Source organism: Alosa pseudoharengus, unplaced genomic scaffold, assembly GCF_046254945.1.
Source record: "Alosa pseudoharengus isolate Yale_2024_CS ecotype anadromous, Long Island Sound unplaced genomic scaffold, YU_APseudo_1.1 YU_APseudo_1.1_scf_23, whole genome shotgun sequence".
Lineage (NCBI taxonomy): Eukaryota > Metazoa > Chordata > Actinopteri > Clupeiformes > Clupeidae > Alosa > Alosa pseudoharengus.
Window position 1 is genome coordinate 9,465,063 of NW_027468685.1, and position 13,685 is coordinate 9,478,747.

A 13,685-nucleotide genomic window follows, 5' to 3' on the forward strand; every position below is an offset into this window, starting at 1 on the left:
GGTTGCTTTGCCCTGATCTGTAACATTTTTAGGTTGACATTTGTTTGCAATGGGGATTTATTTACGCTACATCCAACCGATTTACTGTAATTCTTCATCCGTATCCACTGACTTACAATCAAGTGAATACAATAAGGTCAAAGCCCAATGCCTGTCGTAGCCTATCCAAGTGCTTTACAATCGGTGGATGCGCGTTTGGCCCGCAGCTTATCTCTCCCCGCATCCAAACTCAAGGACCGCATCACGCCATTGACATTTGGTCGCGACGCAAGCGATCCACCCGCTAAACCTAGCTGGGAATTCAGATAAATGTCACGCGTCGACTGCGCTTAATTCAAGATGGCGACAGAAGCGGAATACGAGTCAATTTTGATCGTGAAACCAGATGTCAACGTTTATCGCATTCCGCCGCGGGCTTCCAACCGCGGCCATCGGTAGGTTAAATGATATAGATTAAATAGCCTTCGCGCCCCGCAATACTGTGAAATGAACGCGTTTTAAAACACTTCCTATATTCATCTCTGTGTCGTGCCACGGATAGCCTACTGTTTATGTCGGCGCATCTCCTTGATGACTAGTGTTTCTATGTATCTCTGTTTGAAACTACCATTCACTGATTCACCTGCCAGTTTAGGATAGGCTATGTGTGGAAATTACACAATTGTGTTGTTGTTTTAACGTGCTGTTAACCCTGTACAACTCATTCAATTCAAGAATATCTCACGGCCTGTTAGTGAACACATTGAGTTAAGGGGAGTAGTGTGTCCGTTGGTTACTGACGGCCCCTATTTATCAACATTTGGAGAGCACTGCGTAAAGTAAAGCTTAGGGCGGAGAGCATGAAGAATTCGGCGAGAATAATAGGCTAAACCATGAGGGGGAGAGTGACCCTCTGCAAATCTGTATTCCATGTCGAAAATCCCTCGGGATGCTACATGAAATTAATTCCATTAACCACGTTGTTTCTGTTTTGGTGGCCTAGATGTGCGTGTGTGTGTGTGTGTGTGTGTGTGTGTGTGTGTACACATGTCCCACATAAAAAGAATGGCTTTTGGTTAAAGATCGAGCATCATGTTTTACAGACCAGTGAGGTCCCCGAATGGTGATATAGCATGCTTAAATAGCATGAGCCTTGATAAGGGTATTTAGATAATTTCCCAGAGCTGTCATCTCTTGAGAGAGGAATATATAAAGTAAAAGCTTACTATACTTGAAAGAATGAGTATACTGCTCTTGAGGGTTAAGTCTAACAGTGTGTGCCAGTGTGTATCAAATTCCAGCAGTGAATGTAAAGTACTTCATTGTCCCCTGTAGCAGTGTGCGAGTGTAAGTAGTAGTTAGCCTGTGCCAGGAGGCACTCTCTCTCGATGTCCTCTGATGCATCTGCCCGACCCCTGTACCTCTCCACAGGGCTGCGGATTGGAAGCTGGACGCCCCCGACTGGAGCGGGCGCATGAGGATCACGGCCAAAGGGAAAGTGGCGTTCATCAAGCTGGAAGACAAAGTCTCAGGTATTTATGCTACTCATACACACACACACACACACGCACACACACACACACAAGTCTCAGGTATTTATGCTACTAATACACACACACACACACACACACACACACACACACACACACACACACACACACACACAAGTCTCAGGTATTTATGCTACTCATACACACACACACACACACACACACACACACACACACACACGCACACAAGTCTCAGTTATTTATGCTACTAATGCATACACACAAACACACACACACACACACACACACACGCACACAAGCACACAAGTCTCAGTTATTTATGCTACTAATGCATACACACCACACACACAACACAACACAACAACAACTTGCATTTATGTAGCACTTTTCAAGGCACCCAAGGCACTTCACAGTGAAGGGTTAGCTTCATTAACCACCACCAATGTGTAGCACCCACCTGGGTGATGCACGGCAGCCATTATGCACCAGAACCCTCACACACCAGCTTAAGGTGGAGAGTGAAGGAATACACACACACACACACACACACACACACACACACACACACACACACACACAATGTACACAGCACACACACTTCAATATAAGAACGTATATCCACACAAACTGCAAACAGAGCATGGCACAGATGCTGACATGAACGTAAATCAGCAGGTACTCGCCCCATAACACGCACCATGTAAACACACACACAATCATCCTATGCTTCTGCTATACATTTACCAACTGGGAGTAGCCTGCACTACTGATGATGCATATCTGCCAGCAGCCATTCTCTACATTAGGGAACGGTTGATGGCAGATATGCATCAGACATATATTGTCTCGCTCTCTCTCACACACACACACACTCTCTCTCTCTCTGTGATATGCATCAGATATTCTCTCTCTCTCTCTCTCTATAACTGTGACATGCATCAGATATTCTCTCTTTCTCCCTCTCTATAACTGTGACATGCATCAGATATTCTCTCTTTCTCCCTCTGTCTCTCTGACTATGGTCATCAGATGAAGGGTGGCTGAATCAGTCAGATCAGATGCGCTAGCTGTTTTCTGGATTGACTATCTGTGTGCTTCCTTTTCTTGTTACTTCTCCTGTTCTCTTCAGGTGAGCTTTTTGCACAGGCACCAATCACCGAGTATCCAGGCATCGCCTTGGAAACCGTCAGTGACTCAAGCCGCTACTTTGTGCTGAGAATACAAGATGATAATGGTGTGTATCCCCCCCACCCCCACTTCCCTATTTCTCTTGGCAGCAATAAGGCCTTGAAGTTTGGTGACGTGTCACATTCTAGCTGCTGCTGCTTTCTCTCTCTCTCTCTCTCTCTCTCTCTCTCTCTCTCTCCTTTCTTTCTGTCTTTCTATCTCTCTCTCTATACAGTACATCTCTCTCTCTCCTTTTTTCTTTCTGCCTTTCTTTCTCTCTCTCCTTTTTTCTTTCTGCCTTTCTTTATCTCTCTCTCTCTCTCTTTTCTTTCTTTCTGCCTTTCTTTCTCTCTCTCTCTCTCTCTCTCTCTCTCTCCTTGCTTTCTTTCAGTCTTTCTCTCTCTCTCTCTCTCTCTCTCTCTTTCTCTCTCTCTCTCCAGTACATCTATCTCTCTCATGATTGTGTTAATAGCAGATGTACCATTCGTTGCTTGATTGCTTGTCATGTGGATGGTTATGGTTATGGGATTTGGCAGACTCCTTTGTCCAAAGTGGATGAAGCTTCTACATTGACATGTAGAAGTTGATGGTGCTAGAAGCCCACTTTGGACCATATTTCAGACATGATTATCACTATTGGTAGGCTTCTTCAGACTGCAACTGCAGGGCTGCAACTAACGATTATTTTCATAGTCAATTAATCATAGTCAATCTTTTGATTTTAATTGAGTTTAATCTAAAATGCTAGAAAATGGTGAAATAATGTTGATGAGTGTTCCAAAGTCCAAGAATATGTCCTCAAATGCCTTGTTTAAGACAAATACATTTAATTTAGTATGATGGAGGAGCAAGTTCAGCAGAAAATATTGAAGTTTAAGGTTACACAAACTGATTAATGATTGCCAAATTAGTTGACGATTAATTTAATAGTCAACAAATAATGGATTAACAGATTAATTGTTGCAGCCCTACTTCAGAACTGCAGACCGACTTTACCACAGACATGTTAACAGTTATTTTGCAAGAGGTCATTTGTTTACATTTTATTCACTTGATGTGAATAGTTTATTTTATGTAATCCAGTGTTCCTATTTCACTTTCATTGTACTTCTCAAATGCTTATAAATTATGAGGGGAATGTGTAGGACGGTGCCACTTATGAACTATTTGCTTAGTTTGAACCCTTATGGTATTGTAATGTATTTGAAAGGTGCTTTTAAATGAAAGGTCATTTGTTGAGCCGGAATCACTCCACATCTGAGTGGAGTTACTGTAGGTGTGCTCTTATCTGGATTCATTGTAGGTCATTTTATAGGGTCAAGTGGATTATACCAAATGTTTTTTAATGGTTGAAATAGTGATGTGTATAAAACATATAAGATGAACTTGCAAGCTAGAGATCTAATCTTGTAATATATTTCTAGAATATATGGAGGCAGGATGCAACATTCTTTGTTCTCATGTGCTGAACCAGTAATCCAGGGTAGAAGAATCTGAGTGGGCCAACGGGGATGTGGAGCACATTGATATAGGATAGTCAGGGTTGCTATTAAAAGACCGCACTGAAGAACAAACTAATTTTGCTCTGTTTTGGCATTGTCATGTGCAGGTCACAGATTTAGATCTGATTTATAAAGCCATATGTCCTCTGTGTGTCCATGTATCTGTTTAATATGTTGAGTGTTGTATTTGCATGCATTTCTCACACATATGCAGGTGTGCTGCTGATCTGACATGTTTATGTGACTTCATCCCATTTAGATCTATTTAAGTCAATTCACATGTTCTGTCTTTGTTCTTTGTGCTGACTGATGGCATGTAGAAACCAGGACTGACGACGTGTCGCCATCTGTTCCAGGTCGCAGTGCGTTCATCGGCGTTGGCTTTGGAGACCGGGGAGACGCGTTTGACTTCAACGTGACTCTGCAGGACCATTTCAAGTTAGCGTTGGTCTTTACTAAACTAGGCGTTGCATGTAGGCTCAATACGTGACTCAGTGATAAAGTTATAAAGGCAACATGTGTAATGACAGACATTGTCTTTTCCATATTGTGTGTGTGTGTGTGTGTGTGTGTGTGTGTGTGTGTGTGTGTGTGTGTGTGTGTGTGTGTGTGTGTGTGTGTGTGTGTGTGTGTGTGTGTGTGTGTGTGTGTGTGTGTGTGTGTGTGTGTGTGTGTGTGTGTGTGTGTGTGTGTGTGTGTGATGGTACTAGATGGGTCAAGACGGAGGATGAGATCAGTAAAAATGCTCAGACCCCAGACACAGGACCCAAACTGGACCTGGGTTTCAAAGAGGGACAAACCATCACTCTCAATATCGGGGTAAACCGAAGCATTCAGATAATGTATGGCTCTACTTCAGGCCTACATATGACAGACTTAGGTCTCGCTTTTAGCTAATAGCTGTAACCTTTTACTATATAGAAAAAAAAATATATTTCACATGATCCATTATATAATCAATTCTGGCTTAGTCTTATTTGGTTTAAACTGTCATTTTGTTTACATGCATTATCAATGTTGTTGTAATCATTTGTTCTTAAGAAAGTTGTGTCTATATTTTCCGTCTTTTTTTAGCAAGGTAAGAAAAGGGATAAGCCCCGCCCACAGAGTGCAGGAGGCTTTGGACTCCTCCCACCGCCACCAGGGGGAAAGATAGCCCCACCCCCATCCTCTTCCTCCAATGACAACACACCACCATCCACAGGAGGATCACCAACCGGTAATTCCGGCCCGCGACGTATGTCAAAATAATAATGTAATCCGGCCCTAGAGACTATTTTTAATTGCGACAAACAACGATACTGATTAAAATAGACGATAGTTCCAAGTACGGTGACAAATCTCATTTGTACTCTGCTCCACTATGTGCTAGACATCCAGAGCTTCATTCAAACCCAAAATCGCTGCGCAAAGTTTTCAGGAAATACTTGTATTAGGCTACACGCGAGAAACACAAAGACGTGCATTTGTAATGACGCGGAAGCGATGCAGGCCATAGTGTTGCATAAATTGAAGCAGAAATTAAGCAGAAATAGGCCTACACCAAATGTTGAAAAACGTTTACGTGTGATGAAGTCTTAGGTAGGCTATGATATTCACCTATTCTAAATCTGAAGAATATCCTTTTGGAGAATATATGATCCATCGTCTATTAAATGGAGGTGCGTCTGCGTGTAGCCTATACGACGGTGTCCACTAAGCATTCATGCTTATTTCGACCCTCTGCCCAACATAGCTTGGAGGTTGCAGTGGTAATCGTGATGATAGTGTCCGTAATGGACGTGGTACAGACAGCAGGGCTAGTAGAAATAGGGCTCTAAACTACAGTCACCCGCAATATGATGCGAACTTCTGGGTACTCAGATTACCCGCGATAGGAACTGATTTGACCAGAATACTTTATTTTAGGCCTTGTGGTTTAGAAACAATATACATCTTAGGTGTTGGTATACATCTTAGATGTTTTCCTGTTTTCCTGATTTGTTATGTGGGTAATATGAAAAAAGGAAACCTGCTCAAATATGTTCATCCAGTATTTACTGAAAGGTGCATAATTTGAGGTGCTTGCCATCCAGTGGCAAATTAGATGGGTAAATTTAGTTTTACTCAAAAGATTTTTACATTTACAGTAGGACCTTATCTCTGACCACTTTCAAGCAATGGCCTTTTGAAATTTTGATATAAAAATCCAATGGTGTTGCTTTCTTATAGTTTGCTAGGTTTAAAAATGTTAAAATATTTTTATTTATAAGCTAAGGTTGCTAGCACAGGTGTCTAAAACTAGATAAAAACACGTGCACTTTCTGTTTGCAGTTTTGTGTGGTATTTGAAAAAAAGAACATTGCATTTTCAGAAATAGCCGGCCCTCCAATCAGATGACGTTGGCAGAATTGGCCCCCAGCTCATTTGAGTTTGAGACCCCTGTTTTAAACCAATGAGAATGACATCTGTCATTCCCTTTAACGGCGCAACACGCGATATGTCAAATAAATGCATCGGTATTTTGGCATTCAAAGACGCATTTGAAGGAGGCTGCTTGTGAGACCGTATAGAAGTCATTCTTAAACCATGCTTTACTAAAACCTAGCATAGCCTTCACGCATTTGCACTCGTCTATTTGAACTCATTGGCAAAGTGAAACTAACTTCACCAAGGAGTCAGTCAACGACAAGACAGTTATATGCAGTTACTTTCACTATTGACTGACAATGGGTTACCACTGAAAACATAGGCTGGAAAAAGCAACACTTACCCTAATATTGCTCAAATGACTGAATAAAACAACATTTATCCTGCAGAGGAGTTGCTTATATCTCTTGACAGTGCGTCTTCAGCTGTGCTCCATACGTGTCTCTCGCCTCTCCCCTAATCACTTTTAACCGTCATTACCAATTTGCAAATGATGGTGAATAACTACTCATTATGAGATGTACAGTATTTCGTAATATCTTTGTTCTAATTATGTTTCCCATTGTAATCGTGCAATTTGTAATGCTTTGCATGGACGTCCGCTGGTGTGCGTTCATGAATGATAGAAGGATGGTGCGTGCACCTGCCAATATGACTGGTGACATGCGCTCTTAAAATAGCATATGAACAACTCGCCATTGACTTCTGACCAGGTTTAGGTGGTGTATGATAGCGATTTTTAGACAACGCGCTAGGCCCCTCCCTAGGTTGTTAATTGCCACACCCCTGGGCGCAATGCTTAAAAAATAAACGTGCAAAATACCGAATTCAACTTTGCGCGGGTGAATAACGAGTATTACGCCATGCGCTGGTGACCCAAAATACAGCCCTCAGTCCTAATGAGCATGTTTACATCAACTTTTTGGGAAATTAGTTTATGAGCATGTTCACATCAACTTTATGGGAGGAAATTAGTTTATTAGCTATAGGCTAATTGGTGTAACACACTTCCACTGAGTTATGCTAACCGTGTCAAACCGGGTTATTACACACACAGAGAAAAGAAGTTTATATATGCTCTTTATCTAACTCTGGGGTTGACTGCAAAAGTTGGCATGTTCCTTAAACAGCTCACACGAGTCTGTCCTCTAAGCAGTCCTGGGTTGTTCCCATCGTCTTTTCCTCCTTTTTTCAGATTGTTTGCTGGACTTGGATAGCAGTAATTCGAACACGGTTCCCCAGTCCAATCCCAGCTCATCTGATCTTTGGGGGGACTTCTCCACCCCTGCGAGGTAAGCAGCCCTTAATCACACATGTGGCACTCCTCACTGAGAGCATTGAGATGCTATAGATGCTTCATTTTCAAGAAATATGTTAAATATAAAATAGAAATATGTGTAACACTTTACTTGGACAGTAGGCCCACAGAGACTTCTGCTAAGATCATCTGTTAAGATTCAATATTAGCACGTAAAAAATTGTTGTTGAACAATTAGGGTTGCTGAACATCACCTTAACCAACCCTCCCTCTCTCTCTTCCTCTCCTCACCCCCCCCCCAGTGTCAAGTTGATCTTGATTTATTTTTAAGATTGTAATTATAATTCTCTCTCTATCTCTATCTCTACAGCGCTGTCCCTCAGTCAGCTCCAGCATCCCAGGGCTCTTCCTCCACCAGCTGGGTTCAGTTCTGAGTCCTATCGTCTCTGTCACCGCCCACCCCCCCCCCCCCCCCCCCCCCCCCATCGACCCAAGTTGCTCCACCCTCATCTGTTCATCTCAACTCAACTCTCTTATTGAATTTCATCTGTTGAAGAGCCCACAGAAGACCCTTAGGCGGGGATCACATTAGCCAGCGGCAAGCGGCAGGTTTCCTATTGTTCTCTATGGTTCGTCAGCGCAACGACGGTGGCAATGCTGGCGTAACGCTAGCATTGAACAAGCTGAGCGTTGAACTTTTAAAGCGCAACGCTAGCGTATTCAATTGTCAGTTAAGGCAAACCGCTTGTGTTACCATAGGAACGAGATAGAAATGATTATGGTCTGAGCGTTGTGTTACGCTTGCCGCTGGCTAATGTGATCCCCACCTTACCCACAACCTCTCGCCTCCCACGACCATCCGATCCACCCTGGGAATCCTCAACCCTTTACAGCAAACCCTCAAACCTTCAGCAGTAAGAGTAAACTAGTCTGACCGTTGTCAATTTCCTTCCTAGCCAGGTCTCTATGCTATGCCATTTCCTCCACAGCAGGAGCTTAACCCCTATATTTACTGTATTTAAGAGTTACCTCTGAGAAAGAGATAATTAAATAATAATATATAGTGTAATCTTATCGATTGTCTGTTAAAAGGGAAGGGGCATCATATGTCCATATATGTATATGTTGACCAAACAAACATGTGTTGTGAATTAAGATGGAAGAGCTCAAAGCACAAGTGTACTTTGTTGCTTATTTAGATTTCATGTTTTCTGTGTCCATTTCTTGAAAAAAATCATTTACGTGAGAGTGACCTCTAGTGGTTGGAAGTGTTGACTCATCATTATTCCCTCAAGTGTTTCCACTGTGATGTCACAACTACTGTAGACATTTAGTGGGTTTCTTTCAAATAAAATATCATTGTCCAGTTTCTATGTAATGGCAAGAGAAAACACAGGGTAGCAGCTGAAAATCTACACACATGGAGGATATTGTGAATATACATAGAATATTGTTAATGTAATTACGTTGCTATCCTGTGATTTCTTTGGAGGTCTCTATAAGGTGTCTATTGGGAATACACATGCACACCAGATAAGACTTTAGTGGTTTAACAGTGGAATGGGACAGGCTAAAATCAGTGCAATATCATGGATGTTTGTTTACATTTTTGTGTTTTTGACTGTGTACAGTACAGTGTGCAATGTAAGCAATCTCTCTGAACGTGCAGGCTACACAGACACATGACCAAGCGAGGGTTCTGCAGTACACGTCACATTTATAAGAGGATTCAAGATGCAAAATGTTGGGCAAGGCAGGTTGTGTCTTTTGGGTGTTTGTGTCCATCAACCATAGAGTGGAAGAAGTGGTCTCTGCACAAAGTCTCTTCTTCACTCGTGCTGTCCAGTTCATCTACAGCTGACACCATATACTCATGGAAAATAAAGACTCATATGTGAAACCCTGCATTGGCATTGTCCTCAAGTCTCTCTCTGTACTGAAAGGAGTTGTCCTGTTTAAATGCAATGAATTTGGTAATGACCGGTCTTGACCAAAATGGATTTTATACAAAGACGATTCACAGAGGATAAAGGGTAGCCTGCACACCTTGATAGCCTACTGCAGGTGCAGCTATTTCACAAAGCACAACTGAAGAGCAAGAAGAAGAAAAACACAAAACTGTTTACTCAACGGATCAGCTGCCATTTTTGTCAGTCAAACCATCAGCGTCATATGGTGGGGCATGAAGGCCTTTTAGAGAGGTTTGAATATACCACATCACGGTTTGAATATACTATATTTGAGTGACTAGGTTATGAAAATATATTTTGTTTTTACTGTACACTTTGAAAGAGTGAAGAGTGCCGCTCTGATAACTACTCGAAGACTCCCAGATGGTGTAAGTGAATCCAAACAGTTCTGTTGCATATACCATTCCAGACCAGCAGAGGGCAATCTGACAGAACAGTTTATCATTGCACAAAAACCACAATGCTGTGGTAGCTGCAGTGTTATAACTATTTACATGTGACCAAAGGCCTAGTGCTGGAAGGAGCAACATTATTCTAACCCCGTGAACTACTCCTGTGGTAAGGTGACCGATCAAGACCTTACTATCCTCCCTTGTAAACCTGGCTTTCAAATAGCGTACAGTAGATTGATGATATGATTATTCATCATTATCACAGAAAGAAACAAGCATGAAATAATTAGGCTACATGAAATATAAAATAACTTAGATAGATGCATTAATAAGTTAACTTATATATCTATTTATCTATCTATCTATCTATCTATCTATCCAGGGTATTGCACAACTAGGGTGAGAGGGAGATTAAGAGCCACTGTGTTTAAGCAAATGAAGCGTTTCAAATGCATGTGGGATGGGTTCTATTATGTTCGCGGCTGGCCTGAGCGCAGCGGCTTTCTGGGGGAGAGCCCAGGAGAGTTTGCTGGGAGTGGTCCACAAGACTGGGTCAGACGGGGCCTTGTTCAGCAAGAGACAAAGCCTCACACTGCTGACATCATTAACCGCTGAGGTTGTCTTTGACCGTCGCCCTAATTATAGCCTAACTTTCGGAGAAGGACGTTGTTCTCTGTTCTCTCTCTCTCTCTCTGTCTCACCCAAAGCCATTTTAAAAGAAAGGAGTATGGTGATTTCTGTGGTGGAAATCCCCCTGTAAATTAAATGCTTACACAACTGTGCTACAGGATGAAAAGGTCTGAAAACGGGGGATATTTGACTTTGTATTTACTGACTTTGTGCAGTGTCTATTAAAGATAAACCTACACACATTCCACAGAGGTAGTGCTGTCTCTAAATCAGACTATAGACCTACTATATGCAATATATTGCATTGTTTTTTTCAAATAGTGGATATAATTCAATAAAATCTATAAATTTAATATAGTCTTGCAACTAGTAAAAACCTGATTGAAGCCAATAATGAAGCCAGTTAAATTATGTAGCACACTTGTAGTGTACCACTGGTTAAGGAACTGGTTAGGTTATTGTATCTTTAAAAGGGGGGACACTTTAACAGTTAAGCATACAAAATGATTTCTGGCACAAACTTCTATACCTCTGACGGTGCATTTTCTGCAACTTTGCCTTAATTTTTCACACAACAGTTTTTTTGGTAACTTTCCCTTTCAAATGCTGACATCGCTGAATCTCAGCTGATCTGGCAACATTTCTCAGAGAGATTAATCGACCATCTGGATGTGCAGCTTCTCTGTCTGTATATGTTCTGTACATTCTCATCCAACTTCACCATGCCAGAGCACAGGCTGCAGGAGAGATGTCTCAGCAGATTCTATGGAGATGCACCTAGGAGATGCACATACTGAGCAGATGCAAGTACTGAAAGATGCTAAAGGGATCAAAACACTCCAACACTCTCTCTCACCCTGGCTCAACACTCTCTCTCATCTCTGCTCTGATTCTCTCTCTCTTTCTCTCTCTTTCACACATCTATTGTCCTGCTGCACCCTCATGCTCTCTCTCTCTCTCTCTCTCTCTCTTTCTCTCTCTTTTACACATCTCCTACTGTCCTGATACACCCTCATGTTCTCTCTTTATCTCTTTCTCTCTCTTTCACACACTTCCTACTGTCCTGCTGCACCCTCATGCTCTCTCTCTCTCTCTCTCTTACACACACACACACACACACACACATAGACAAGTCAAGCCAACTAAAGTCCCTTTATTTGTATAGCACATTTAAAAACAACAGGAGTTCACCCAAATAGACAGACAGACAGTGTACGTATACAGACACACACACACACACACACACACACACACACACACACACACACACACACACAGCTTTCTGGCCAAAGGAAAAGTGGCCAAGACAGAAGACCCTCGGATGCTGGTTGGGTCAGCACTCCATTATGGAGGCTGCCAGCAGACTCACTTGGTGGCATTGGGACCAGCTGTATATATATATTTCTCTGAGGTTCTCTGAGGTTTTTCAGTTCTTTTCTGTCATTTCTATCTATCTATCTATCTATCTGTCTATCTATCTATATATCTATTATCTATCTATTTATCTATCTATCTATCTATTATCTATCTATCTATTTATCTATCTATCTACAGTATCTATCTATCTATCTATCTATCTATCTATCTATCTATCTATTATCTATATCTATCTATCTATCTATTATCTATCTATCTATCTAACTATCTATCTATTACCTATCTATCTATCTATCTAGTATCTATCTATCTATTATCTATCTATCTATCTTTCTATTTATCTATTTCTCAGAGGTTCTCTGAGGTTTTACAGTTACAGTTTTTCTCAGTCGCTTTGGTGCTTTTCTCACATCACTATTAACATTTGCACAGCAGTTCTCAAAACAATTAGTGCAAACTGCAAAACCTAGTGGATGACCTGCAAAAGCACGCCACTTGCTCAAAATGGATAGTCCATTCCTCAAAAGCAGGTATTCATGTCAATGAAACTGTCAGTGTCATCAAAATGAGAAGTCTTGACACCATCGTTTTTGAACAAGATAGTCAAATGGCTTTGTCATGTTTTCATTATGACAGTTCTCTCAGTGTTTTCCAATGCAAAAAAAGGTCAGAACTCGGTGACACTACCTGAACATGCTCAAGACAGCACTATACAGCACTTGCACAGCCATTTGAAAACTACAGTAAAGTTACACATTGCTGTAGTTAGCTGAGTAAGTGAGTACAAGACACTGAATACGTACATTTTTACTGTATGCTCTTTGCAATTCTACAGCATTGTGACAGAATTTGATAACTAGTTCAACAATTTTGTATGTAATGACTCAAGCAATGAAATGAAGACTATTAGTTTTATTGGGAACGACTATTCAGCATTCATAAGTATAGTTCATTTTGACTGACATGACATAAGCAAATGATAATGTTAAAAAACAGCAGAGAATTGTATGAAAGCAACTGATACATGTCCAAAAGTATTTGCAATTTGTTCAGAGGAAGGAGAAATTGCTACTATGATGTGCACAAATGACTAAATGTTGTGGAGGTTGAACTATATAATATATATATGTAACCCCTTCTTCACGGGTGTGCACAGGCACTATATAACTATAATAGTTATGAGAATTTTCATTCTGATCTGAAAAAAGCACCAAAGCGACTGAGAAAAACTGTATTTTCTCATTTCTCTGAGTCTCTGTTCCATTCCTGTCTTCGTTGCCCTCGTCATCCATCTTGTCCCTCTCTCTGCGTCTCTCCAGTCTTCCCCGTGGTGGCACATTACCATACCCCATTCTAGCCATTACACATGAGTTACGGTCAGTGTTGCATCCAACACCAGAGCATTCTCTGGATATTTCCAAGGGGTTGGTATGTCGGCACTTTCTGCCTCCATTACAGCGAGCTCTTTGGGAAAATGTGATTTATTCACC

At 41.4% G+C, this 13,685-nt stretch overlaps 1 protein-coding gene across 2 annotated transcripts; it reads left to right on the forward strand.

Annotated features, from left to right (window-relative positions):
- The first annotated feature begins 260 nt into the window (after window positions 1-260).
- necap1 (NECAP endocytosis associated 1) lies at window positions 261-8,296 on the forward strand. 2 transcript variants are annotated; one of them, XM_076300916.1, is made up of 8 exons: window positions 261-434; window positions 1,411-1,511; window positions 2,620-2,724; window positions 4,480-4,597; window positions 4,870-4,978; window positions 5,234-5,378; window positions 7,764-7,860; window positions 8,197-8,296. In XM_076300916.1, the coding sequence occupies exons 1-8, from the start codon at window positions 340-342 to the stop codon at window positions 8,258-8,260; spliced, it is 834 nt and encodes a 277-aa protein (XP_076157031.1). In that variant the 5' UTR covers window positions 261-339; the 3' UTR covers window positions 8,261-8,296. The 2 variants fall into 2 exon arrangements, with proteins under 2 accessions (XP_076157031.1, XP_076157032.1); XM_076300917.1 differs by having other exon boundaries at window positions 4,516-4,597.
- The last annotated feature ends 5,389 nt before the right edge of the window (window positions 8,297-13,685 follow it).